General features: G+C 58.9%; 1 protein-coding gene across 2 annotated transcripts; it reads right to left on the reverse strand.

Moving 5' to 3' along the window:
* Positions 1-1,159: 1,159 nt before the first annotated feature.
* On the reverse strand, positions 1,160-27,181 carry LOC121364095 (diacylglycerol kinase gamma-like). 2 transcript variants are annotated; one of them, XM_041487076.1, is made up of 25 exons: positions 26,963-27,181; positions 21,668-21,930; positions 19,469-19,545; positions 18,368-18,533; positions 17,418-17,657; positions 16,135-16,305; positions 15,362-15,411; positions 14,718-14,792; positions 14,496-14,615; positions 13,443-13,560; positions 13,059-13,147; positions 12,595-12,711; positions 12,383-12,481; positions 12,120-12,233; positions 11,965-12,038; positions 11,778-11,852; positions 11,605-11,690; positions 11,301-11,390; positions 10,823-10,983; positions 9,661-9,725; positions 8,715-8,805; positions 5,969-6,170; positions 4,767-4,887; positions 4,621-4,681; positions 1,160-4,034 (listed from the first exon to the last, which is right to left on the reverse strand). In XM_041487076.1, the coding sequence occupies exons 2-25, from the start codon at positions 21,732-21,734 to the stop codon at positions 3,936-3,938; spliced, it is 2,628 nt and encodes an 875-aa protein (XP_041343010.1). In that variant the 5' UTR covers positions 21,735-21,930; positions 26,963-27,181; the 3' UTR covers positions 1,160-3,935. The 2 variants fall into 2 exon arrangements, with proteins under 2 accessions (XP_041343010.1, XP_041343011.1); XM_041487077.1 differs by lacking the exons at positions 13,059-13,147; positions 13,443-13,560; positions 14,496-14,615; ... (6 more) ...; positions 21,668-21,930; positions 26,963-27,181 and having other exon boundaries at positions 12,120-12,228.
* Positions 27,182-27,226: the final 45 nt, after the last annotated feature.

Consider the following 27,226-nt stretch of genomic DNA (forward strand, 5'->3'; position numbering starts at 1 on the left):
CACCTGCAAGGGCTTTTTGGGGGCACGGATCCCTCTGAGCAGATTCATGGACACACACCCTTGAAGGACACCAAACGTCCCAGAGGTTTGGGAGTGAATTTAGGACAGAATGGTGCTGCTGGGTGCCTGCCAGGCCCCTCACTGCAGCATTTCCCTGCTAAGTGCCTCAGTTTCCCTACCTGTAAGAAGGGGGTGAGACCTGCCGTGGGGACCTGGCAGTGGCTGCTCAGGGAGGACCCAGCAGTTTGCACAAGAAAAACGGGCTGTGGGGAGGCCTCACATTGCTGTGCAGGGAGACTAGGAAGTTATTGCTGGAGAAGGCAAAAACAAGGTGTTTGGTTACACACTGCACATCTCAGCTTGGGAAGGAGAGGAACCTTCTGCTCGGATCCTGGGAAGCTGCCCAGGGATTCGGAAGCCTCTTGGTGCAGAGATGGCCTGGCCAGCTTGAAATGCTCAGGTCATGGGCTTGTCAGTGTCCTGGGCGAGCTGCCCAGCCTGTCTTTGGGCTGCTGGAAGGAGCTCCTGTGTCCATGCTGGGTCACTAATGAGCTCCCAGAGTCCCCCAGGGCCACCTCCACCCCCCCGGCGCTCATGGCAGGTAGCTCGTGTGCCATCGTGTCCCGGGTGGAATGATGGGGGGGCAGCTGGGGGCAGGAAGCACAGAGGGCACGGGGTGTCCTTGCTGCTCAGAGCTGTTCCTGGGGGCTCTGCAGTCACTCGTGCTCTCACTTCCCCTCTGCACAAAGGCAACCCGATTAAATCACTGCAGGTAAAATTAGCAATGACACATGGGCGGGCAGGTGGCAAAACCCGGGCTGGGGAGCACGGTGGGCAGTGGGGATGAGGGGGTCCCTGCAGAGCTGGGGGCACAACGGGGAGCCCAGGGCAGCTGCACGGGACCCCCGGGACACGGAGAGGTGACGAGGCCGAGCGCGGCCATGGGACAGGCTGGTGGGAGCTCACAGGAAGAGCTGAAACCCCTGGAGAGCCAGGGCTGGCAGGGGGGGATGGTGACCGGTGCCTGCTAAATTTAGACCCCACTGATGAAAAAAAAAAAAAAAATTTTTTTTTTTTGCAGGCTCCAAATTTAGCCGGATGCAGCTCCCACTGAGCACCACTCCATCGCGCTGCCACCGCCTGCACCCCTTCAGCCCCGGCGGCCTGGAGTGGGCACCGTCTCTTTTAGTCCCCAGAGGGCCACTCCTGGCCAGGGATGACCCTTGTGCAGCCCAGGAGCAGCTGAGGAGGTCACGACCATCTTTATTGGAGGCAAGGCCACAGCAGCCCGGGTGTACACGGCAACACGCGCTACGCTACGGACACCACTCCATGCAGGCAACCACGGCTACACACACACAGGGGACACTGGCTGAGCCCCCGGGGGTCCCCAGCTCTCAGGGGTCCCCCAGTGCAGCACTGGCACCAGTGCCCAGCGGGTTGTTTGGGGGTTTGGTTCCATCCCACGCACGTGGGAATTGGGTTGAACTGGGAGGCACTGGGGAACGTCAAGGCCTCGAGTGCCCCTCAGCTGCATGGCTTATTCCTCCCTGGAGCCAGGGACAGCTGGGATGAAGTCCCAGCCCCTGTGGGTCCCCCCTGGGCTCGGGACCTTTGCACCATCAGACTAAGGAGGTGGGGAGCTGGCAGGCCCAGCCTGTGGCAGTGTGGGAGCAGACTGGAGCTGGGTCCCCTGGGGCAGGGATCATCTCCCTGGCCATCAGAGGGGACATCTGGGTTGGAGCCTGGCAGAGTGCTGCTGGTGTACCACCGTCCCAGAGTGGTGGCCCTGGGCTCCCTGTGCCCTGCAGGACGTGGCTGGGTGTTCACCCCTGGGTTTCAGCTGCTCACCCCTGGCACTGCCAGGCCCGAGGGTGCAGGCACGGGCACAGTGCCCTCCTGCTCCCCCAGCTCTGCCAACCACAGCAGAGACCCCAGGGCTGCTCTTTGCCCAGAGCCCAGCAAAGTGTGACGGGGGCAAGGAGCAGAAACCCACAGCTGATTCCATGCAGGCTCTGGGATAAATCCCTGCCTGGAGGCTGAGTGGGCAGGGAAATAGAACCAAACCTGTTGACCTTGTGTGCTGCCATCCCACAGACTGTCACCCTCCTGCTGGCAGAGCTCTGCAGATGGCTGAGGTGGCTTTTGCACCGGCTGTGAGGCACTGCTGCCCTTGGCAATGGGCTGGGGAGATGGAGGCAGCTGGGGCGTGGGACCTGGGCTTTGTTTGGCCTTGCTCCATCTGCTCTCACCTGGCTACTCATAAACAGCTGCCCTGGGGGACAAGGAGGAGGAGGAGGGTGGATTTGTGCACTGCAGTGACGCCTGCCTGTGCACACAGGTCACCAACAGGTCCCCTCCAGCCACTCTGGAACAGTGCTGGCAGCACCCTCTGCCAGGAGAATGCCACTGACTGGGGACCTGCAGCGTCAGCAGGGACTGAGGGGGCACTGGGGAGGACAGGGTGACTCGTGCCAGCCCTGCGGCAGGGACACAGTGGGGACAAGCAGGAGTTTTCCTGCCCGCAGTGACACCCACGGGGCACACACCGCTCCCAGCAGCACAGGAGCTCCAGCACCCGGGGGAGCTGCCTGGGAGCAGGCTGAATTCAGGATGTGGCTGTGCCCTGCGTGCAGGCCCACTGCTGGAGGCACTGGGTGACTGCAGAAGCAGCCAGCAGCCCTTCCCATGGGCCAGCCTTGGCAGCTCCTGGCTCCTGGGAGTGCATCCAGACCACCACAAACTCTGTGCCTTCATCTGTCTTCTGGTCCCTGTGCATCCTGGGGAGAAACTGCATCCCCTGATCTGTCCATCGATGGGTGATGCCACCAAAGCCTGCCTGTGCATGCCAGTGGGCCCCAGCAGTCGTGCAGGCAGCATCTGTGAGGCTTTTTGGGTTTGGAGAGAGCTGTGGGGAGGCCTGGCCCTACAGAAAGGGAGGTGCAGCCCCCCTGCCCCACTCCCTGCAGCCCAGGAGCATCAGGGGCAGCACCTGACACACAGGGAGAGCACAGCCTGGCAGAGCTCACTGGGAGATGTCTAAAAGGTGCTGGGGACACCTTCAAGTGAGAAGAGCTTCTGGATGTCTGTCCCCAGGGTCTCCAGCCCCCAGGAGAGGCTGGCAGGCTTTAGGAGAGAGGAAAGTCCACGTGGAAGGAGGTGCCATGGAGGACAGCCAGCAGAGCAGGGAGGTGGTGTCTGTGTCCAGCCTGGGCTCCTAAAAAGGTGACCCCCAGAGTCCCTTTTTTGTCCAAAGTTTGCTAAATAAATACATAAATATGAACACAAAGCCCGGAGCTGGGGCCGCTCCCCCCAAAATCCCTTTTTTTGCCATTTCCCTGTAAAAACACAGTCTCCTGCCATCCACCCCAGGCTTGTCCCTGTGCACTGTCTGTCCCCAGTCTGTCCCACAGCTCGTGGCTCACTGGGCTGGCAGCAATGGCTCTCTGCATCGCTCCCAAACCCCACAGCACAGAGGTGAGGGGCCGAGATGGCTCCTCTGGGCTAAGGAAATAAATAATTCCTCCCATTTCAAGGACTGGGGGACAAAGCCAGTGCACTGAGACATCAAGTGGTCTTCAGGAGGAGGATAAATAAATAAGTGGAGCTTAGTGCTGCCTCAGGAGCACATTCACTGGCAGCTTGGCTGGAGGGTATTTAAATAAAGGGGGGGAAAAAAATCCCAGTCCTGGTGCTGCTCCAGCAAATGTGCTCACTGCATGCCAGCCTGCCTTCTCCCCCTTCTTCCATCCCAGCTTGAGAGGATGCTTCTGTGGTCAGGAAGGAGCCTACAAGACCTTCCCAGGATAAATAATCCCCAGTGGGCTTGGAGGGGGAGTTTCTGTCCCCAGCATGGGATGGGGATTTGGGGACCCTGAATCAGGCAGGTGGCTGGGATGCTGAGTGCTCCAGGCTGTGGGTCCTTGGGTGATGCTTTAATCCCGAGTTCGGCTCCTCCTCTTCAGGAAAAAGAAGCTGCTCTTCTGGGGGGGCCCCAGCAGCATGGGCACCTGGCTTTTATGTGTAATTTTGACCTAAAAAGAAGTAGAAAAACCCAGCTCAGTAAGAGGGTCCTGAGCCCTCCCAGGCACCCTCGAGCCCCAGGACCCTCAGGGGTGGCCCCATGAAGCTGGGAGCAGCTCAGCACCGGGGTGAAGAGCTCTGGAATCACATCCAGGCAGTGCTGGGATGGGAAGAGGAGAAATGGTAGGGGACCCTGCTGCAGCTCCCCCAGGGAGGAATGCTGCTGTGCCCATCCAGCAAGAAATGGGTGTGCCATGGGTGCAGGGCATGGAGTCACAGCTGCTCGGGCTCTGTGGCCACCCACGAGCAGGAGCAGCAGCCTCCCCCCAAACCCAGCTCCAGCCACCCCCAAACCCAGCTCCAGCCTCCCTCCAAACCCAGCTCCAGCCTCCCCCCAAACCCAGCTCCAGCCTCCCTCCAAACCCAGCTCCAGCCTCTCTCCAAACCCAGCTCCAGCCTCTCTCCAAACCCAGCGGCTCTGCCAGCAGGAGCCAAGGCTGTCCCAGCCTGCTGTCCTGCCACCCCCGCTGCCCATGCCCACGTCCTGCCAGCCCAGGTGCCCATGCCCACCCCTGCTGCCCCTCCCTGGGCACTCACGGTGCAGGAGGGCTGCATCCAGGGCTCCCCATCCACCTGCATGGGCAGCAGCTTGGACGTCCTGCGAGGCACAAAGAAGGGAAGGCGGTGACACAGGTGTCGGGTTCCGCCGCTGCTCGGGCACTCGGTGTGAAGGGGACAAATACCTGATGATGACGGAGGAGCACTGGGCCAGTCTCTTGCCCGCACTCTTCAGCCCCGTGTAGATCTGCCCCATTTCCATGGCGCCTTCCAGCCCCACCACCTCCAGGAGATGATCGCTGAGGTCTGCAGGACAGAGGGACCGAGCTGCTCCCCCATCCCCAGGTATCCCCCTCCTTCTGCCCTCCCTGGAAACCTCAGGGCCAGCACAGCAGGGCTGGTGGCACTGAGGGGATTTATCCTGATGTCCTCTGTGTCCTGAGACCACCAAACTGGGTGTTTCCAGCGCTGGGCAGTGCTGCTAGCCAAAATCTTTGGAGGAGAAGTTGAAACAGCAGCTGGGCCTGCATGGTGCCAGCCCAGATCCCACCAGCCCTTGCACAGTTTTTTTGCAGTGTATGAAGTGATGGCACCCCTTGCCTGGGTGCCCTGGGGTGCTGCAGCTCCCCAGAAGCCAGCAAACATGGCAGAATATCTGGTCAAAAACCAGGGTATGGCCTCTTCTCACAGCTCATCCCGCTCTTCTGGGCCACCAGCAAGGCCACCTGACAATGGCACAGCTCTCTGCCCCAGGGTCCCCTTGCACATCCACCCCATCAGCCCTGGGGAATCCTCTGAGCCTCCCATTCCCTCTCACCCACCCACGAGTGGGGATGTCCCCAGGGCACCAACCCTGCTGTCCCCTGCAGTCCCTTTGGGGCTGGCTTGCCCTGAACCCACTCCCTGCTGCCACCGGCTCACGCAGCAGGGACAGTGACAGTCAGGGATGTGACACTGCTGCTCTGGGGGGCTGGTTCCCAGCCCAGCCCCAGCTGTGGGGGTGGTGGGTGCAAAGCCCAGGCACTTTGTGTGTTTTGCTGGCTGCTTTCTGCCCCACTGCTCCCCCTACCAGCACTCGGGGCTGTCCCTGCCCACGGCGGTGGCTCTGGTGGCCTCAGCAGTGGGTGGGACGTGCCAGCTGGGCTCAGCTGCTGCTCCCAAACCCCACATCCAGGCTGGCAGCGCTGTGCCGGAGCCTGGCAAGGTGCTGACAAAAGCCCTTGGTGCCAGCTCTGCTGTTGGGTTCCAGCTCTTCCTCTGCCATACAGCGGGGTCACCCCAAAAGACACAGAGCTGATCCCAACTCCTCCAGTGCTGCTGCTCCAGAGGTGGTGGCTGCCCAGGGCCCCTGGGCTGACCCCACACTCCCCTGGTGCCCCCCACTCACCCTGCACGCAGAACTTCAGCTCCTTGGCATCGGTGACCACCGTGCCTGGCACCTTCTCTGGCACCTTCTTGCCCAGCCTGTTGTACCCACGCTGCTTCTTGGTCTCTCCCCACAGGTTGGAGCCCCCGTACATGCTGGGGATGTTGAGCACAGCAATGCCCTCCAGGGATGTGTTGCTCAGGTCCAGCAGGGTCCCATCACACTGCCAGGCACATGGGGGGTGTCAGGGGGGAGCTGTGCCTGCCACAGGGAGCCCCCTCCTCTCCCCACCACAGAGTGTGGGCTCCTAGCACAGAGTGGCACTGGATGGTCTCCAGGGGACACTGGCAGCTCCAGAGTGGCTGGGGCTGGAGATGCAAATACCCCCCTTCACTTTCTCCTTATTGCCATCTACTTGACACTCCTTGTGCTGCTCTCCCCTCTGCTTCCATAGGAGTTTTACCACAGGTCCAAAATGGCAGTTTCAAAAAAGCAAATTCCTGGAGGAGCACACAAAACCTGGGCTAGACTCGGTGCTGTCACCCACAATGGGAGGCAACACCACCTTGACCCCAAAGCAACTTCCACCCAAGGAGCTCCAGCACCTGCCTTCCCCCTCTCCTTGTCCAAACTGACTCCAAAGGACTGGAAAGTTTGGCTGCCCAAAACGTAGCTCAAACCAGTTTGTCTTCAAGTGCCATTTGGAAACTAGAAATAAGGCTGGAAGGAAATTAGGGGAAGGTGTCAGAGGGAAAAATGTCAGGTTTTGGAGAGCAAAGCGCAGCACAGCACACAGAACTGGCATCCCAGGCTTCACTGTCATGCAGCAGGACTGCCTCAGCTGAAAATTCCCTGTAAAAGTTAAAATATCCATTGCCTGCAGCTTTCCCACAGAATTGAAAGCAACAGCCATGGAAATGCATTTCTTAACTTCAGATCTTCTCACGCTACCCAGACACAGATCCCCTTCCTAAATACCTCTGCTGAAAGCAGCCACTTTTCCATCCAGCTTGAATTTCTATAAAACATTCCTATTTTCCTTGAGGCATCTGCTCTTTATCTGCCACTCTGTGCTTCAGCAAATCCCAGCACAGCTTTTTCCTTGCATTTTGGTGATGCAAAGGCACCTCTGCCCTCACTTCTTGTGCTGAGAGGAACAAAATGGGCTAACAAGCCCCTTCTGCTGCTCCAGTTCTGCTTGTTTTCCTTGAACAAAGGTCTAGAGCTTATTTTTCCCACCCCTCTGGCCCGTGCTGAGGAGACCAGCCCCGTGTTTGAGGAGCTGGGCGCTCACACCTCCGTGTGTCAGATCCTTCCTGCCTCCCCTGGTGCTGCAGGATCTTATTTTTAGCCTCACACTGAAAGCAAAAAAGCAGGAATCTTCTGGTTTGGGAGGGAAGAGCTGTCTCTCCAAAGCTTGGAAAGGATGTTAATCCCTTCCTTCTCAATACATGGTAAGGACACTGTGATTTGTAGGAAGAGAAGAGCGCTCAAGGCTCCGAGGAGCAGCGGCTACCAAGCGAGCGGGCTGGACAAACCTCGAGCATCATCCCCAGCCCCAGGCACCTTTCCCACCTGCCCAGCCTCGCTGGGATGGGATGCAGGGAGCTGGCTGCCGGCAGTGAGGATGCTGGGATGCTGCAGGAGCCTGCTCCTGCCCAGGGCCGCCCACGCCTGCCCAGAGCCGCGGGCAGGAGCGGTTCTGGATTCTCCTGCGGAGCCCTCCCGCTGCTGCCAGGCAGCCACAATGGGCCCTTTGAGCTGGGGCAGCTGACGGCGCTGGCAGCGAGGCTGGAAGGAGAAATTTGCAGCTGGGGGAAAAAGCAAATTCATTTCCAGGAGTTGTAGGGGGGAACGAGTGCCAATTTCCAAAACAAAACTGCTATTTCTCTGCGAGGCTGACAGTTGCCTGGGAGCTGGAGGGAGGACAGGCGGCTGCTTTCAACTTCAAACGCTGGGGGATTAACACTTTCCTGGCCGTGGGACACACACCTGGTGGGGAGCACCCCGAGAAGGAACAGGGGGGCACCTCGTGCCCATCTCCAGCAGCATTCAACCCCACAAACACGGACTTTTTATCCACCCTGGGTCAGCGCAGCACGGATGGGGAAGGGGGTGGGATGGTTGTGATGCTGGTCCTGCCCCTTCCCACAAGTTCCCAAGGGTGCAGCTACACACCCCAGGCTTTGGGAAGGGAAGAAACTCCCTGTATAGAAGCAGGCATCAAAATCCCTCTGCCCGTGGCCACACATCTGCAGGGCCAGCTCTGCTCTGCGCCCACCACCAGCACCCTGCACCCACCACCTCTTGCAAGTGCTATTTTCTCCCCTCACCCTCCAGCCTAAGTTATAAAAGGGTGGATTATCCAGAGATAGGGAGAGACGGAAGTTTACAGCCCAAATCCCAGCACAGAGAAGTGACAGCACTCTTAGCAACCACGGGCCCTCCTCCCAGCTCTAATTAAAGGCTGTTTCCATGTCATCCAATGAGGGCTGGGAGCAGCTCAGAATTTACAGGGAGAATGTTCCAGGCACGCTCTCAAATACAGCTGGAAGTGGGGAATACAGGATTATTCTTCTGCCCACAGCTGGCTGGCTTTGTAGCAAGCACTGTGTAGTGGAATAAGGGGTCCTGCCAGCCACCCTGTCCTTCTGCCACAGTGAGGGGTTAAAGTGGTGGCACCCTCTCCTCAAACAGCTGAGGGATCCATAGCTCCAAAAAGCCTTTGTGCCATGGCTAGAGCCAGGGACCATGCCAGGAAACCCACCTCAACCTCAACATAGTCATGGAGCTTCTTGCAGGTGGCTGCAAAGGTCTCTGATGTCCCGAATTCGAAGTACCACAGCTTGTTCTTCATCCTGGGGCACAGAGACATGTCACTATCCCACTTGGAAGCAGCATCTTCCCCAGCCAGCAGCAGGAGGGGCTGCCAGAGACTGAAGGGAGCTGCTGTGATGGGGACATGAGCCATGGATGAGGACACAAGCCATTGTAGAGAGGGACCACCGGCATGCTGGCCCTGGGGAGCTGTGCGGTGGGACCAGGGTGTGTCTGGGGGCTGGGGGGCTGTCAGAGGGGGGCTCTGACACCCATCAGAGGGGGAGGATGGAGGTGCTGGGTGCTCCCTAGGCATGGGATGTGCTGTCAAGAGACAGGGCACTCTCTGGAGGGGATGTCCCACACCTCAGCACCCTCAGCACCCTGCTGAGCAGCCCCTGACCGTGGCTCATTCCCTGCATCAGCTGCTGAGGGGGAGCTGTGAGCTGGGAGAGGCTGTAATCCAAGAGGAAATAACTTGAGGGCACTCAGGGATTTTTCTAGCAGGTATTTCTAAACCTGGGATGGGGGTCACCAGCCACAGCTCCTGCTGCCACCACCCCATTTCCGTGCACCCTGAGCACAGCAGGAACGAGCTGCAACCTGCTGCCTGCCCTGCCCTCCCTGCCTGGCCTGCTCCTGCCTGCCCTGGAATTCCACACTAATTATAAAGCATGGATGAACCTAAGTGGGCGTGTGGCTGAGTTTGAGCAGCCTGCCACACCGCAGGGGACTCGAAGAACCATCGCAGACCCCCACCACGCCTGCCTGGACCCCCACCCTGGCAGTGCCTGCCCTGCCTGTCCCCTAAGGCTGGCCAAACACCAAACCCCGTGGCAAGGTGCACGGCAGTGGCAGGGGGTGCCCCCAGCCCCAGCTCTCAGGGCAGCCCTCACCTGCTGTTGAATTTCTCAGGGTGCTTTTCTCTCATGATGTGGAAGCGGTGGGCGATGGAGGCATCCTGTGGGGGGCACAGAGACATCAGAGGCACAGAAACAGAAACAGAGCCCACACCTTGTGCCTTGTGTGGGCACAGGCCACGGGAGGGGTGCTCAGCTCCTCATGCTTGCCACTGGTCCCTGTGGCACAATGACATGGTGTCACTGAGGATGACACTGATGGCCCAGTGTGGTGCAGGGAGCCTCAGCCAGGCTCTTCCCAAATCTTGTTAGGGGAGACATAATTAGTGCACTTGGCCTCCCTCCCTGATCACAGGGGCTCTGCATGGAGGGGATGATGAGAGGGGAGGAAAGGCAACCAGTGGAGCAGTGGGGCTCTGGGGACACCCCAAAACCCTGCACCCTGAGAGCTCCCCTGGCAGGGTGGCAGCTCTCCTGGAACTCATCACAACCTCGCCCTGTGCAGAGTGGGGGTGTTTGAGCCCAGCTCAGGAGCTGTCACCAAATGCCACCTGCATTAGCAGGAGCCAATGTGAGGCCAGAAGCATTCTGCAGTGCTGCAGGTGAGTGACCCCTGCCATGGTGGCACCCCTGGAACAGGACAAAAATGCTGCAAACCCCTGGGAAGAGAAGGGTTTTCCCCAAAACACTCCTGCTCTCAGGACTGACCCCCATGGCACAGGGCTGGCATCCTCCCCAAGCTCCCTAACCTCCCTAGGTCAGGAAAACCTGCTCTGTGTCCTTCAGGACCTTCATCAGATTGCCTCCTTCACAGCCTGGAAGGGAAAGAGGATGAAGGAGGATGAAGGGAGCACAGCCAGGTCATAGCCAGATGCCAAGCACTTGGGGGTGCTGCTATGGCACCTGGGTCCAAACACCAAAGCAGGGCTTTGCTGATGTCTTGGCAGGTGGGGTGTCCTTGTCTTTGGCACCCCACACTTCCCTGAATCCTGTTTAAGCTCCTTTCACACTCATTCTTGCAACATTCCTGCTGGGAAGATAGAGATCCCATGCCTGCTTATGCATCTTGGTGCTGCCTTTACAAATAACAATAAAACCAGAAAAAAACCCAAAAAAACCCAGGAGATGGAGGGAGGTTGGAAGAGTGAGCAAGGAGGAACAGGGAAGGAGAAACCAACTCCTGCCCCATGGAACTCACCACCCCAATGGAGAAGTAGTTGTTGATGATGGTGGATGGGACGGGATCCCCGTTGGCCTCCCTGTCAGTGGGAATGATGTCGATCTGCCAGCGGTCCAGCATCACCTCTGTGCTGTGCTCTATGTCCTTCAGGACCTTCATCAGGTTGCCTCCTTCGTAGCCTGCAAGGGAGAGAGGATGAAGGAGGATGAGGGGGAGCACAGCCATGTCCTAGCCAGATGCCAAGCACTTGGGGGTGCTGCTATGGCACGTTCTTGAGCAGTGGCAGAGATTTTGGCTCATGGCAGGGCTCTCCAAATGGAAAAGCTTGGGCATGACCCGGCCTCGGAGGGTTCGGAAAGCAGCAGCTGCTCTTTTTGGAAGGAGTTAGAGGTACCAGGCTTAGATGCAGCTCTGAACTGCATCCCAGGAGGCCGGGAACCCTCCCTCCCCTGGGATGGCCGTGCTGAAGGGTTCCCGAGGGCCGGCCCGTGCTCACCTCCTCCCCAGCGCAGGCACCGAGCGAGGTCATTGCCAGTCCCCAGGGGCAGGACGGCCACCGGCGGGTGCTTCGCCAGGTTCGCCTTATCTGCAGTTCAAGGGACAAGAGAGGGTGGGGCTGTCAAGGCTCATTCCCTGCTCCTCTCCATGTCCCTCCTCAGCCAGCAGCCTGGAACGATGCTGCTGGCAGGATCACCACCCCGCTTTCCCTGGGGGAATATGGGGAATCATATTCCCCATGGCAGATCACCAAGGATGCAGGTGGATGATGCTCTGCAGGAAGACAGCTGTGCCTCGCTCACCTATGCAGTCCAGGATCCAGCCCACCGTGCCGTCCCCTCCGCAGGCCAGCACACGGAAATCTGGGGTGTCCCGGAAGAAGTTCAGCCTGGGGAAAGCCAGGAGAGACCAGGGGTGACGTGGGGAGCAGGGCCCGGTGGGAGGGGGCAGAGGATCACCCGCAGCAGCTCCGTACCCTGGCGTGGGCCCGCCCCGGTCCAGGTTGTACACTTGGCGTGGGTTGAGCAGATAGTGAAACTTCCGGAGCACCCTGGGAAGACAGAGACGTCAGGGATGCCAGGAAGGTGATTCCCACACCAGGAGTGATGCCCAGCAGCCCCCAGCCCCGGGGGGAAGCTGTTCCCAGGCAGGACCCCACCTACCTCTCCCCTTGCCTTCCTCCACTCTTGGGGTTCACGAACACGAGGAGCGGGTGTGTCCCGGGCTGGGGGCTGATCTGGGGGGCACAAAACACAGCTGTGAATTCCTCAGCTGTGCAGTTCAGTGGCAGAGCTCACCTGCAGCACCTGGAACCTACCTGCAGCCCTTGCCCATCCACTGTGGTGGAGTTGAACTTGAAGCCCTGGCTGTCCTCGGGGCTGGTGCTGGCAGGGGAGTCGCTCTCCGAGCGCCGGCAGTGGGACTGCCTGTCCTTTGGGGAACCGAGGCGTGGATGCCCACACTGTCCAGGAGGCAGTGCCAGCAGCCAGAGCAGCCTCAGCAGTGCCCTGTCACTGGCAGCGAGGAGGGGACACTTACCAGGACAAGAGGGACACTTACCAGGACAAGAGGGACACTTACCAGGACAACTGGGCAGATGTAGGATGGGAGCAAGATGTGGTCCCGCAGAGGGCCCCCATCACACTCTGGCTTCACATGGGAGGCACACTTGTTGTGGAGCTGCAGGGGTGGGAGGAAGGGATGTGGAGCAGAGGACACGTGCCCTCCCTTGAGCAGCAGCCCAGAGCTGGCCGTGCAGGCACTGTGGGAGTGCCCCAGCCCTGGGTACTCACCGTGATTTGGCACCAGACACAGTGCAGGCCAGTGATGCCCTGGTAGCACTTGATGCTCTTGTGACACCTGTCGCACTTGGCAGGTGAGTTGCCCTCGATCCAGGTGTGCTGCATCACCTGCAAGGCACGGGGACACGGTGGCACAGCACCCACTGACCCACACGCCCTTCCCTCCTGCTAAGGGTGTCTGTCAGGATTTTGGAAGCTTGTCCTGCAGGGATGCTGCTGATCCAATCCTGCCCCTCTGCAGAGCCACGGCAAATCTTGGAGCTGGGGGTCGTGTGGATGCCTGGGGACTGGGGATGGGGTGCATCCTGCAAGGCTCTGGATGCTGGGAGTGCCCATGAGCTGCTACCCAGGATGAGAGGGCCAAAACCCAGGGGAAGAAGCCATGGGGAAGCAGAGCAGGAGACCAAGGGGCCAGGACACCCAGTGGCTCAGAAATGCAGCAGCTGCCTACTCACAGTTGTGTTTTTCTTGGATTTAACATAGGTGCTGATGCAGGAAGCAATGTCTTTGGACACACACCTCTCGTGGACCGTGTACTTGCAGACTGGCGAGAGACAAAAATCACAGAGCCACAGAATCACTTAGGTTTGAAAAGCCCTGGAACACCTTTCAGTCCAGCTGTTACCCCAACACCACCAGGGCACCACTACCCCAAGTGCCACCAAGAAAGGGGTCAGCATCACCTCCCAGCATGGCAGCTGCCCCCTCCCCACCCAGCCTGCAGCACCCACGGGGCTCAGCCCTAACAGGCACCAATCCTCCCTGCCCAGGGCACCAATGGATGTGGCAGGAGCCAGCAGTGTGGGAGTGCAGCGTTCTGGCAAGGTTGCAGGACTCACAGGAGCAGCAGAGGCCCTGCTTGCGCACGCCCAGCAGCATGGTGCGGCAGAAGTTGCAGTAGGCAGGCTTCTTGAAGTGCTTCAGCCTCCAGGCATGCTGCCCGTCATCCTTCACGTTCTGCAGGGCAAGAGAGTGGAGGGTGGAGGTCACTCCCCTGCTGCAAAGAGTCCCAGCACCCTCAGCCCATCATTTTAATCAGCTTTTCCTCCCCTGAAAACCCCATGGTGCATCTGGGAGTTTGCTCCTGGCAGGATCATGGGCTCCCCCTATTCCCCTTCTCTCCTGGAGCTCCCCAGAGCATCCCTGCCACTGCATCCCCCTGGGCATGTCCAGCTCCAGCTCCCACGGACCCTTGGCACAGCCCAGCCACAGGGAAGATCCTGTCACCTTCCTGCAGCTGACAGGAAGGTGACTTCACATTTGGGGCCAAGCCACCACTGCCACCATGGGGTGACAAAAGCACAAACCTCTTCATCTGGGGCCAGGCATGAGTGCTTTGCAGGAGCCAGTGAAAATTCTCTGTTTTCTTGATTTTTTCTGTCTGTCACCCCACCCCACCTCTCCAGGGGAACCATGAGCACCATGAGCAAAACCATCTTTCCCTGCAAATCATTACCTGATGGCCAGGGATGCACTTGAAAGAAATGAAGACCAAAAGGATGGGAAAACAAGACAGAGAAATAAAGGGGGTGCCAACAACCCCACCTTTATTCTTTAAGCCTCATTCTACACGAGGAGATGCCATCGAAAATGGAGGAGGGATGCTCCTGGCAGAGAGGCCCTTCTTCAGGGGCTGGGGCAAGGGGCAGCTGTGACTGTGACCTACTCATCTTAGGATTTGATTAAATGTTCATCCAACTGGAGAGCACTGCAATAGCAAGGAGCAAGCCCAGCCTGCTTGGGCACAGCAGCTCAAAAATGAGCTTGGAAAGATTTGGGGGGTGAAGGGGGCAGGGTGGGGGTGTCAGCAGGGGCTGTAGGCCAGCGTGGGGCTGTGTGGTGCTGTATGAGTGCGTGGGTAGGCTGGACCAGGTGTCCTCAGGGACACTCACAGTCTCCATCCCCAGCAGGACCAGCAAGGGGATGGTGGTCATGCCACCCCGGATCCACTCCTCCAGCGTCACCGTCCCATCGTGGTTGTAATCGATCTCCTCCATCATAGCCTTCAAGATCTGCAGGAGGGCACAGAACGCGGTGTGTGACAGTGATGCCACCCAGGGCTCTGGCTGAGAGCCCCTGCAGCTGCCCCTGCTGCCCCCAGCCCCAGCACTCACAGGTTTCAGCTCGGTGGAGTCCCACTCCAGGTACTCAGCCACGTGCACCATCTGGTTGATGATACGATCCAGCTCCTAAGCACACACACAAGGCAGGGCCCAGGGTTAGGGATGGCTCCAGGCATGAGCAGAGCAGCCAGCCCCAGAACCCAAGGTCTGCATTCCCATATGCCCAAGGCCACCCCAGTCCCACCCACACAGGAGGGGCAGCAGCACCCCAGTCCTCAGTGGGTGCTCCTTCTTTTTTCAGGTCCTTCTGCCCTGAAAACCTGCAAGAAAATCTGTAGTGGGTTTTCCTAGAGGAGAACTATTCTGATAAACCAGATTTTATTTGCAGTAGGTTTCATGGGCAATATCTAAAGAACAAAGAGAAAACATCATAGGAGAAGGAGCTGTGCATGACTTTTTTCTTCCCTGAAATACCATGACCTGATGTAGTGCTACAATTCTTGGTGGGTGGATTTTTTCCTAGCTCCTGCTGGATGCAGCAGAGCTGCCGTGTGATTCCCCAGCTCTGCAGTCCAGCTGCTGCTTTCCTCCTCCCTTCCCATATCCCTGCCCCTCTGTGGAGCCCCTCAGCAGGGCAGTGGACATGTTTCCTGCCCCCTGAGCTGCCCTGCTCTCTGTCCCAAGGGAAGGCTCACCGAGCTGTCCAGGAGGCCGTTTCCATCGGTGTCGTAGAGGCGAAACATAACTGCAGGGAGGAGAGAAGCTGCTGATAATTAGAGCCCAGCCCCAGGGCACCCAGGGCTGCCCCAGATCCCTGTTCCAGGCTGCTGGAGCTTCAGGGTGGGAGCAGCAGTGTGCTGGCTCAGCCAGGCTGAGATGTGACCCAGGGCTGTGCAGTATCAAGGCCCTGGGGCAGACACTGTGCTGAGCACACCCTGCATGTCCCTGCCCAGTGCAGGGGGCTGCTGGCACCCCCTGGCAGGGCCACTCATCCCAGAGGCTGCCTTGGGCTGCCCATTGCTATCTCCAGGAGGGAGAAATAGAACTGTATTCATAGAATCACAGAATCATTTAGGTTGGAAAAGCCCTCTAAGATCATCAAGTCCAACCATTAAGCAGCACAAAGATAGAAATGTCCCACATCTCCATGGCTTTTAAATACCTCCAGGGGTGGTGGCTTCACCACTGCCCTGGACAGCCTGGTGCAGTGCTTGACTACCCTTTTGGGGAAGAAATTTTCCTGAACATCCAATCTGAACCTCCCCTAGTGTAGCTTGTGGCCATTCCTTCTTGTCCTGTCCCTGGATTTGTCCGTGTAAACTTCCACACAAGTAGTAAAGACCCAGGCAGGAGCAGAAGGGGATGCAGAGGGGTTTTCCCAAGTGGACAGGAGCAGCCAGACCCCCCTGCAGGTGACACCTGAGCCACTGGTCCCCCTCCCCACAAGGGAGCCCAGGGTGACACTTACACTCCAGCTTGTCTTCTGCTCGTCCCCTCTCCAGCAGGGACAGGTAGCAGACAATGTCCTTGAGGTGCACCACCTGGGCCACGGGGCTGGGAGGAGGAGGAGGGGTGGCTTTCAGGGAGCTGGAGCCTTTCCTCAGGCTGAAGGGCAACCTCTTCTCCACGCTCCTCGTGCCTGTGGGCAGGGAGAGAGCCACACGCAGGGATGACACTGGACCAGGAATTGTCACCAGGTGGGACATGGGGACTCTGTGGGAGGGACCCATTCAGCGTGGGACTGAGTGACACCACAGGGCCAGGGCTGGACACAGAGGGGACACAGGAATGGGCATTAAAAGGGCACTTGGGGCTGGGTGCCATCACAGGCTCAGGGCTGGGCAGTGCCACTCAGTCCTTGGGATGCAGACTCCTGTGGCACTCACATTCTCTGAAATAATCCCTTCACCCAGGATATTTCTCCTGGGAAGCTGAGAAGCCTCAGAGAAAAAGGAAAACAATATTATCTCATTTGCTTCTCCTGTGCTGTGCTCATGTGGAATGTGTTTGGAGATTGTTTACCCACAGGTGATTGTTCCATTGCATTCTGCTGTGAGTTGTTTTCACTCTTTGGCCAGTCAGGGCCAGGCTGTGTCAGGGCTCTGGAGAGAGTCATGAGTTTGCATTATTATCTTTTTAGCCTTCTGTAAGTATCCTTTCTGTATTCTTTAGTATAGTATTCTTTAATATAATATAGATCATAAAATAATAAATTAGCCTTCTGAGAACATGGAGTCAGATTCATCATTCCTCCCTGCCACGGGGGTCCTCACAAATACAGTAGAGTGCCACACCTCCATCACTGCAGCTATGGGCAGGATGGCAGCTGGAGCCCAAGGAAACGTGTCCTGGTGGGAACAAGCATCCACCCAGAGGAGGGAGAAGCTCAGTGGGCAGCAGGGCAGCTTGCCAGGGTGCCAGGACAGCCCACGCTCACTGATGCCCGTGCCAATGGCAGGAGGGATGCTCCTGGCAGAGGGGCCCTTCCTCGGGGGCTGGCAGGGGCTGGGGCTGGGGCAGCTGTGACCCACTGCCCCATTTCCCCTCCCTACAAGATGCTGCCAGGTAATTAAGACATCGACTGATGGGGGCTCTGTGGGATGGAATCTGTAGCTCAAGTTTGCAGCAAAGGTGTCAAGATGCCAGGAACTGAGTTTGGGAGGTCACTGCCACCACGCTGGGCACTTGAGCAGAAACTGGGCAGGGCTTGTCACTGCCCCAGTCCCCCTGTGGAGCTCCAGCCAAGCTCACCTGGTGACTGAGGGCTGAGCAGAGACACGGAGGAGATCTTGGAGGAGCCCGAGGAGTTGTGAGCAGAGGTGGTGCCAGTGGTGGATTTCTGGGAGGATGATCTGGACCAGCTGGGGGAGGCATTGGGGATCGATGCCAGGGTGAGGGATGCTGGCTGTGGCTCAGCTGTGTTGCTGTGGCAGCCCTTGGGCTCGGGAGTGTGTCGTCCCAGAGCACTTCGAAGGGTTTTCCCATTGATCCCTGCAAGCAGACACGCCCAAGGGCAGTGACACCAGGGTGTCTGTGCCCCTTGCTCCAGGAACTGGTGCTGGCTGCTTGCCCTGGGTTCTTTCTGCTAGCCCCATGCCTGTCTGCCCTGGCATCCCAGCCCCAGGGCTCTCTGAGGGGCACCACAGGAGGCCCAGCAGCCCCCAGCAGCGCTCACATCCCTGGCTGATGGACAGCACAGTGCTCAGAGCACAGAGGATGTGCTCCTCCATCACCAGCCAGAGCTGGGGGACGTTCTCCCATTCCCTTTGCAATTTATAGTCTTTTCAGCAGATGTCTCCACGAGCCACGAATCCAGCCGGGAAGGGCTGGGGAGGCAGAGTTGGGTGCCTGGCACACACAGCCTGCTCTGGGTGCAGCTGAGTGCAGGGTGGCTGCTTGCACCAGTACCTGTGACAGAGGCACAGGCCACCTCAGCCTGCACAGAGATGCTGACAGAGTGACTTGGGCTCTGAATGTGCAGAGGAAAGGGCAGGTGCCATTGCATCCTGGAGAAATCCCTCCCTGGAGCTGCACAGGGCCTTGGCAACCCATCCCACAGATGGGGGTGTCTATATGCCACCCCCTTCAGGTGCCACCCCTTCAGGTGCCACCCCCCAGCCTTCATTCCTGTGGGCAGTGTGGGAGCAAGCCCAGCGTGCTGAGGTGCCCCAGAGCCCAGCTGGGTGGCAGGGCTGGCTCACCCAGGGTGCTGGGCTGTGACACTCCAGGGCTCTGCTGCTGGCTCTCGGGGGAGGCTTGGCAGATCTTACGCTTGAAGGAAGTGAAGAGGTGCTGGCAAAGCTCCTCAGGCACATCAGCCTCCAGGTAGGTCTTCATGAAGAGGCAGAAGCCCTCGTAGTCGATGGGCTGGGGAGCAGACAGAGGAGGAGGAGGATGGAGGTGCCCTAGGTCACCATGAGGGTGCAGAGCTGCCAGTGGGGCTGCATGCCCTGGGCCCCCCTCACTGGGCACATCAGCTACAGAGCCCTCCCCAAAACTGCTGCTTTCCCAAATCCAGTGGTTGGAGTAACCTGAAGGGACCCAGAGGCAGCAGGGCCAGAAATGCCCAGTGCCAGCGTGGCTGAGCCAGGCGAGCAGGGCTGGCAGCAGGGACAGCAGCCAGGGCAGGAGCTGGGGGAGTGGCAGGGAAGGGCAGAGCAGTGGAACTTTCCAGCCCAGCCCCAGCCCCATGGGGACTATCCTCCTCCTGAGGACTCTGTGCCCCCTCCTCCCCTGCTGGGCACTGCCATTGTGTGAGGACGATGACTCCTCAATGGCTTTTGTGGCCCCAGCTGGAGTGAGGGTCCTGTGGTGCCCTGGAATAACAAGGTACCTTTGTGCCCCTCCCTTGCATGTTCAGCCCACTGATTTTTCTCATTTTGCCTTGATTCCAGTGATTACAGCTCTGTCCTGCTGGCACACCAACAGATTCCTCTGAAAGCACCACTTGGAAAAAACAATCCCAGCCTTCTTTAGAGGAGAGCAAGAGGGCACAGAGCTGTCCCATCCCCATGCTGGCCAAGGCATTTGCTTTTAGGGGGAGAGCAAAACCCTCCCAGATTCAGCCTGGCAAGGCAACGCCACCCAAAAAGCAGGGTGGGGTGGGATGGCCATGCAGCGGGCACGGTCTGGGGATGGCCAGGGAATCAAGTCCTGGGTGCAAACCCACGGGGAGAGCTGGGGGCCAGCAGGCAGCCCTGCCTCCTCCTGGCTGCTCCCAGCCGGGGGAGCTGGGCTGGGGGAGCTGCAGGGGCTGGGAGCTGCCAGCAGCACGGGGGACAGCGGCGGGCACAGGGCCGTACCTGTTCGGGGTTGTACCTCGAGAGGACGCCGTCCCCATTGAACTCCTCCAGAACATCCTTCAGCTTCTTGGTGGAGTCTGGGGAGACAAAGGCACCTTGCTGAGCACGGCCCCGCTGGGCTGCCCCTGTCATCCACCAGCAGGGTGCTGCAGAGGGGTTTATCTGCTGCGTGTACAATTTCTGGATCCTTCCGTGCCTGGAAGAGGCCAGCCATGCCCTGCTTCCCCTTCCACCTTCAGAGGGCAGGGCAGATATGGAAAGCTGGCCTGGGAGCTTTACATACACAGAGAACTTCCTCCTACCAGTATGAAAATAAACACAGACCCAGGACAAAGCAAGGAAGGCGTGATCACCCTGCAGTCCCAGCTGCTCTGGTGTGCTGAGCACACCCTGCATGTCCCTGCCCAGTGCAGGGGGCTGCTGGCACCCCCTGGCAGGGCCACTCATCCCAGAGGCTGCCTTGGGCTGCCCATTGCTATCTCCAGGAGGGAGAAATAGAACTGTATTCATAGAATCACAGAATCATTTAGGTTGGAAAAGCCCTCTAAGATCAAGTCCAACCATTAAGCAGCACAAAGATAGAAATGTCCCACATCTCCATGGCTTTTAAATACCTCCAGGGGTGGTGGCTTCACCACTGCCCTGGACAGCCTGGTGCAGTGCTTGACTACCCTTTTGGGGAAGAAATTTTCCTGAACATCCAATCTGAACCTCCCCTAGTGTAGCTTGTGGCCATTCCTTCTTGTCCTGTCCCTGGATTTGTCCATGCAAACTTCCACACAAGTAGTAAAGACACCCTGGCTGGGTGTCCTTAAGGCTGGAGTGTCTGGAGGGACATTCATCATTTCAAGACAGCGGAAAAAAGGGAAAAGCAGAAAAAAAGATCAAGGTGAGTGAACATTCAGCCCTCACCTTCACACACCTCCCTGGGCATGTGCAATTAAAAGGTTCCCAGCCACACCAGCCTTGTTAATTACTGGGAAATCCTCTCTCCACGTGGGGGCTGTGCTGGCTGTGATCCCCCCAGCCCTCTGCAGGGGACAGAACCTGGCACTGGACCACAGCTGTCTGGGAAGTCTGGGGCACTCAAGGAGAGGGATCCTGGCCCTCCCCAGAGGACCCCCAAATCTCATTCTCCAGCCCAGTGCTGAGCCATCCTGCAGGGGAGAAGGCAGCTGCAGCCTTGCTGGCCACACTTTGGTTAGTGAAACTAAGATGCCATTGGTGTTCTGAGTCCAGCGTTACAGATGGTGTTTCATGCTCTGGGGTTCAGGAAAGCAAAGCCCATCATCCTCCAGAGAGGCAGAATGAGATGCAGAGAGGGACACTGCACACACACCTCTGCCTGCAGCCCTGAGTGTCTGGCTGGTGGGCAGGAGCACGGCCCCACTGGGGACCAGGAGGAACCTGTCCCCAGCCTCACCTTTTGATGTACAGCGTCCCCAAGGACAGCCTCACAGGGCTCACCGTGTCCCCTCTGCCTCTCAGTCATTCTCCCATCCAGCCTGCTCACCCCAGGGCCATGCCAATTCTGCAAAGCAGCACCCTTGTGATTTTACACCCCTTCTCCCTCCACCCTGTGGTTTTCCTGCTCTACCCTGCTCTGCTCTCAGCACCTTCACGAGCTGCACCGCTTCTCCATCCACTGCTGCAAAAAGCACGCCCACACTCCAGCTCTCTGGCAGGCAGGACCTCAAAGACCTGGTTTTGGACCTCTGGGCTTCACCCAGGCTCTGTTTCCAGCTTCTCCCAGCTCCATGACCCCTTTGGTGCTGCTGCAAATCTCCTTTCCTCGGCAGGAGCCGCAGCAGAGCGCTGCTCTGCAAAAGCACTAAGGAAAATTACCGCAGAGGGCTGGCAGCCCAAAGCACGCTGTGGAGCAGCTCTGTGTGTTTGGGAAAAGCCAGTCTGCTTTCCTGGTTGGCATTTCACTCTGCTGAGGAACGTGGGAGCCGGCCGCCTTCAGACGGACTGAGCCCAGCTCACGTGTGCGGCCCCCAAAGCTCCGCTCGATCCTCCCGGCCAGGCAGGCACAGGGACCCCAGCCAGCCAGGCTGAGGGCTCAGGGGCTTTCCCAAAATCTTAAGCAATCACCTAGTTTTCCAGGAGGACACTAAGGAAAGGTAGGACACCAGTCCAGCACAGACCAACAGGACTTTTGATCTCATGCAACCCCTCTCCTCGTCCCGGGGTACTCACAGTCCGTGTACTGCTGGAGCTGGGCAAACTCGGCGGGGCTGAGCGAGATCCACATGCCATCACTCATCTTTGGGCAGCAGGGACACGGCAGGGGCCACCAGCCACTGCTTCTGTGCCAGCCTCAGTGCCACAGGTCCCAGGCAGGGCTCGGTCACATCGGCACGGCGAGGGGCACAGGCGGCTCTGGCACTGCTGGCATCGTTCTGCTGAGCCTGTGGGGAACCAGCCCAGAGCTTCGGGGCACCTGCTCAGCACCTTTCTGCCTGGAGGGGACAGAGAGAGAGGAGGGGGTCAGCAGGAGGCAGAGACAGGGTCCTGCTGTCCCTGGGAACAGTCACCCTCAGCAGCGGGTGTGTGAGCTTGGAAATGGGGTGCCAGGGTGCTTTGCCCCCCTGCAGATGTGGGGGATCTGAGCCCCAGGGAGCAGAGCCTGTGGGCTGCAGTGAGGAGGAGCACAGGGCACCTCACTGGTGAGCATTCTCAGGGCTTGGTGGCCCTGGGGAAGCTCCTCTGCCTCAGAGCCAGCCTTGTGCCAGCCACAACTCGCACTGGCCAGAGGATGTGGCTGACAGAGGTCAAGCAAATACCTTGGGCAGGGAAAGGAACTTGTCACCCCCAGAATTTCCCAGGGGAACCCAGCAAGGGGAGCAGAAGGAAGGGCAGGAATATATAAAGAAGATGCAAAAACTGGAGGCAGGGAATACAAGAGAGTAGAAACTTCCAGTGTACTCCTGCACCTTTGAAGCTGGTGTTTACTTCCAGAGAATCACTGTAAATGAAAATCTATAGTCAAAACCGGATGCAAGGGAAAACCCTGTGCCACAGAAAAACCCTGACTAAAGGGCCCTCTCCAGCCCACCCATTTATAGGCTTCACAATTTTTTTAGTCTTTTTCATTTAACCAAATTGGTCATCAGGCAAAGGGCAGCATTTGGAGGAGGTGGTTGCTCTCCAAGGAGTTTGATCTCCATTTTAGAGCTGTTTCCCTGCTAAATGTTGGCTCCCAGTTTCCACCAGCCTAAGCTGACGGACTGGAGAAAGCAGAGAAAGGATGAGGTGGGAAAGATCACAGGACTTGGGATGGTGCTTGGGGAGCACCCAGATCCCCCAGCTGGCTGCACCTTTCCATTCACAGAAAAACGCCTTTGATTAAGAGGAACAAGTAATTTTGGGGAGCCCTCAGGTCCCACGTGCCACACCAACCCCACACAGAGTCCCCAGGGACATTCACATATGGGGGTGCACCAGGAGCAGTCACTTAACCCCCCATCCTCAGGATTTTACCCACATTTCTGTACTAATGCTATTCTGGCTCTATATTCAGCTGCTGAAAACGCTCCAGGGCTAGAGATGGTCCCAGGGGCAAAGCCTGGTGTTGGCAGAGGAAGGAGCAAACCTTCCTTGGGGCTGTGGGGAGCATGGTGACCCCTGAGGAAACAGCACAGGGCTGAGCATCTGCCTGGATGGCTGCCAAGGGGTTTTCCAGCTGCAAGGAGTGCCTGCACACAGAGAGGAGCCCACCAAACCCTGGCTAGAGTTCAATGGCACAGCCCTCCTTAGTGCTGCTCAGTCCTTTCCTCCCGGGAGGACAAAGTCACTGGGCTCTTCTTCCACCCCTCCATGGCCTGGGATGTCTTGGCTGCTGCCTCTGAGGCTGCCTGGAGGGCTGTGGGGTTTGGGGACCCCAGCAGATGCTGCTCCTGCCCAGGGGCTGAGCAAGGGCTGTCCCAGGACAGGGAGCAGGGCCCTCACTGCTCTGCCCCGGGGCATTCCTGGTGGGATAACATACAGTCCTGGGGAAAATCTCACCTTCCCACCCTCACTGGGGCCCTGCAGCCCCATGACAACTTCCCTCCAGCCTGTGAGTATCCCAGCTCGGTGCCACCAGCCGGGGACAGGCTGGACACAGCAGTGCTTTGGCTAGGGAAGAACAACCCAATGTCTTCCCACAGTGGCTTTGGTTTTGCGGGGATCTTCATCTTGCTGAAAGCACAAGCAAGAATGTGGTGTTTGCTCCTATCCTGGATGAGGGGTTTGTCCCAAAGTACTTCCAAGGCTGGTCCGGAAAAGCTCAGTCTGTAAGAAATGCCCAGGGATACACACAGACTTCATGTTTCCTGGCACACAAGCTGTTTGATTTGATCAGAGCCTCTTTTTTATCCTAAAGTTATCCAAGGAGAGGCTGAGAGTGCAGAACTAGCTAGAAGAAAAGGCAAAGGGGGGGAGCTGGCTGGCTCCAGCTCCCTGGAGGAGTTTGGGGGCACTGAGGGCAGCAAAAATATCCCTGGCTTCTTTTAATGGCGAGTGAGGGGGTAGCACAAAGCTCCAGAAGGAAAGCAAAGCACAGCTAATTGGGCCATCCCAAGGGGCTTTCCCCCAGCAATTGCTGGAATAACAAATGCCACTCCTGGCACGTCAGCCTCGGATTTCAGGAAGGGCAGGAAAAAGCCTCCTCAGGAATCCAGCTGCTCCTCGTTTGGCCGCCCTCTGAATTGTCAGCGGCAAATTATGTTCTATTAAATCAAATTTGCCTCTCTCTAAAAATAGCTCCCTACTAGTGTTACAAATAACACCGGATTACCCTGCCTGGAGGCGCTCACCGGGCACGGCCCCTCTCCTCTCCCCCTCCCTGCTCCGTGGGCACCGGCCTGGCGTCACTCAGGGCAGGGCAGGACGGACAGGGGGGACCTTGGGGCCTCCCAGAGCTTCCTGGGGGGGCAAGCAGCGCTGGAGCTCTTGGGGAGCTGCGTGGAACTCCTGCCAGCTGCAGTGATGGAAGAGGTGCTGCTGGGAGCATCGATGGGCACAGCTCCGTGGGAGCCAGGGCGCAGCCATGTAGGGCCTGAAATACATCAACGAGGGAAATGCCAGGCTGGAGTTAGCCATGGGCCAGCCCCCAAGGGGAAGCGGAGCCTGGACATGCGGCAGGACCAAGCCACAGGCAGTGGAACGGGCCCATGTCCCTAACAAAGGGCTGTCCGTGGGCAGCTCTGGTGTTCAGGGATGGGGAATCCCAGAAGCAGCAATGGGATGGCAGAGGAGCTGTTTTCCCAGGCACACATCCCTGTCTGGAGCCTCTCCACCAGCCCCCAGGCGCTGGCTGCCCAGTGCTGCTGTGCATGGAGGAGCCAGCTCCTCATGCCACAGCACAGTGCTCTGGGGTCACCGTGGCACTGGGAGACCCTGTTCCACTGCCACCCACCTGGTCCCTCAGGGCCACAGCTCTGCCCACGCTGGGGCACAGAACCACAGACAATGGGCTGGCAGCTTCCAGGTGCTGGCAGAGCCTCCAGCCTCCGATCAGCTTCACAGCAACGTGTGCATGGGGCTGCAGCACCTGCCCTGCAGGAGATTTCTGCTCCGGACACCCTTCGGGAAGGAAAACCATCGGCTCCTTGAGCTGCAGGAGGTGGCACGAGGAGGCAACGCTGCTGCTGAGCACACACGCACACGTGCAGAGGCTGTGGCTCCCTGGCAGCAGTGGGATACAGCGCTGCACCACGCCGGGCTCGGTGCACTCATCCCTGCTCCCTGCCCGGGCCTGCAGAAGCCACAGTCACATGCCACATCTCCCGGGGCAGAAGCATGGCAGGTCCCTGCAGGAATGGCATTTTCCAGGCCTCCCCCACCATCTTTTGGAAAGATCAGCCTATTTTTGTGTTGGATGGGGAGAGGCCCCTGAGGCGGTGGGTGGAGTATAAATCCCTCCTGTCCCACTGCAGCAAACAAACCCCAACCAAGTCACGCTCAAACTATTTTCTGCAGCGACAGGAGAAGGCGCTTTCCTGCATTTTGCCAGCCCAGGAGGACACTCGGGATTGGCTTTTTCCATTCTCCAAACCTGTTGCTGTCTACACATTCCCCTGACCCTCTGACCATCACCCACACAGAGCAAGGCACGCTGTCCAGGTACCCCACAGCAGCTTTGCTCTGTGGCCGAGCACCCTCGTGGCAGCAGGGTGATACAAGGTGCTGGCAGGGGTGCTCACAGCATCCATGCTCTCCCCCTCAGAGACACAGGGAGAGGCGGGTGGCTGTAGCCAGCTCTCCAGCCCCAGGGCTGGGCTGTGGCTGTACCAACTCCCAGCTGGGTGCTGGGAGAGCTTGGCTCAACCTTGTGACAGCGGGGACCCAGCACAGCCTCCCTTGGAACAGCCAGGGCCAGGACAGCTCATACCCCAGAGACACCAACAACTTCCTGACTTACTACTGTTGGATTTTTAGAGAATAATTTTGCTGGCTGAGTTCAGAGCAGACTGGATCTGAGTTTGGATGCCTTTGGAGCAAGGCCCTTCCCTTTGCCATCACCCCTGCAGGTCCCAGTCAAAGCAGACCTTGTCTCATGGAAAAGCCCTTCCCCACTCCAGACAGGGCAGCAAATGCTGGGCCTGCAGCCTAAGGACTGGGATCCACCCCAGGATCCCACCTCCATCACCTTGCACATATAAGCCCAGGACTTCAGGACATCTACAAACCTGTCACACAGAATCCCTGGTTCTCTGTCCCTGCAGGAATCCTATGGCCACGAGTCCTGTGTGTTACAACCACACCTTGTGCAGGGCAGCACTGCTTCCTGGTACCTTTGAAAGGCATTCTCCCCTTTCATCCCCCAACACAACCTGCAGAACAAGTCACATCCAGCCCCTTCCACGGGCCAGCCACACCAGCACCACCTCAGCCCTGCCAAAGCCTTCCAAAGCCAACGGCCCCGGCAATTTTTACCTAACAAGAAAGACCCTAACGAGCTTTTCCAGCCTGGCAACACACAGGAGCAGCTGGATTGGGCTGTTCTTCTGCCCAGCCAAAGGACGGGCGGTTTTATAGCCAGGCTGAGAACCAACACACGCTGAGACACCGGTGAAGGTGGTATAGGGTGGTGTAGGGCGGTGTAGGGTGGTGTAGGGCGGTGTGCCCCCCGGGCTGCTTTAGGGGCTGGTTGCCATCCTCCTCACCCTGCGGACCAGGGTACGCTGCCCTCTCTCCAGCCCTCGGGAAGCTTCCTCAGGAGCGGAGCCACACACGGGGGAACCCCGATCCCCAACCCCAGCACTGCTCCACTCCTCCAGCGCCGGCACCGCTCCCGAAACCGCTGGGGAAGGGCTCCGGGCCGGCCCGGGGGAGGGTGGCGGACTCCGAGGGCAGCAGACGGGGATCGACGTGCGCTGCCGAGCCGCTCCCGCGTGGGGTGGGGATCCCGAGCGGATCGGGGGGTTACCCTCCACTGAAAGGGGTGAGCCCGCAGGCGTCGCCAACTCCCCCGCCCAGCCCCGCGTCCCCCCGCCGCTGTCCCCTTACTTGGCGGCGGCAGCGCGGTGCCATCGGCGGGACCGGCCGGGGCGCTCCGGCGGCGGCGGCGGCAGCTCCGTGGCCGGCGGTGCCGGCAGGGCTGCTCAGCCTGGGGTTCCGGGGCTGGCGGTGCCGGCAGGGCTGCTCAGCCCGGGGGTCCGGGGCTGGCGGTGCCGGCAGCGCTGCTCAGCCCGGCGGTTCCGGGGCTGGCGGTGCCGGCAGCGCTGCTCAGCTGGCGCTCCCGCGGCGGGGCGGGGATGGGGATGCGAACGG

Source organism: Pyrgilauda ruficollis, unplaced genomic scaffold, assembly GCF_017590135.1.
Source record: "Pyrgilauda ruficollis isolate IOZ18807 unplaced genomic scaffold, ASM1759013v1 scaffold79, whole genome shotgun sequence".
Classification (NCBI taxonomy): Eukaryota; Metazoa; Chordata; class Aves; order Passeriformes; family Passeridae; genus Pyrgilauda; species Pyrgilauda ruficollis.

Bases quoted from the DNA above. Each gene is read 5' to 3' on its own strand.
- LOC121364095 (XM_041487076.1), bottom strand. From the start codon at position 21,734: ATGAGTGATGGCATGTGGATCTCGCTCAGCCCCGCCGAGTTTGCCCAG. The intron at 13,561-14,495 runs GTGAGTGTCCCT...CTTGCCCTGCAG, and splicing joins TCCTGCTGGGGATGGAGACT to AACGTGAAGGATGACGGGCA. The intron at 9,726-10,822 runs GTGAGTTCCATG...TGCCCCCCACAG, and splicing joins ACTACTTCTCCATTGGGGTG to GATGCCTCCATCGCCCACCG.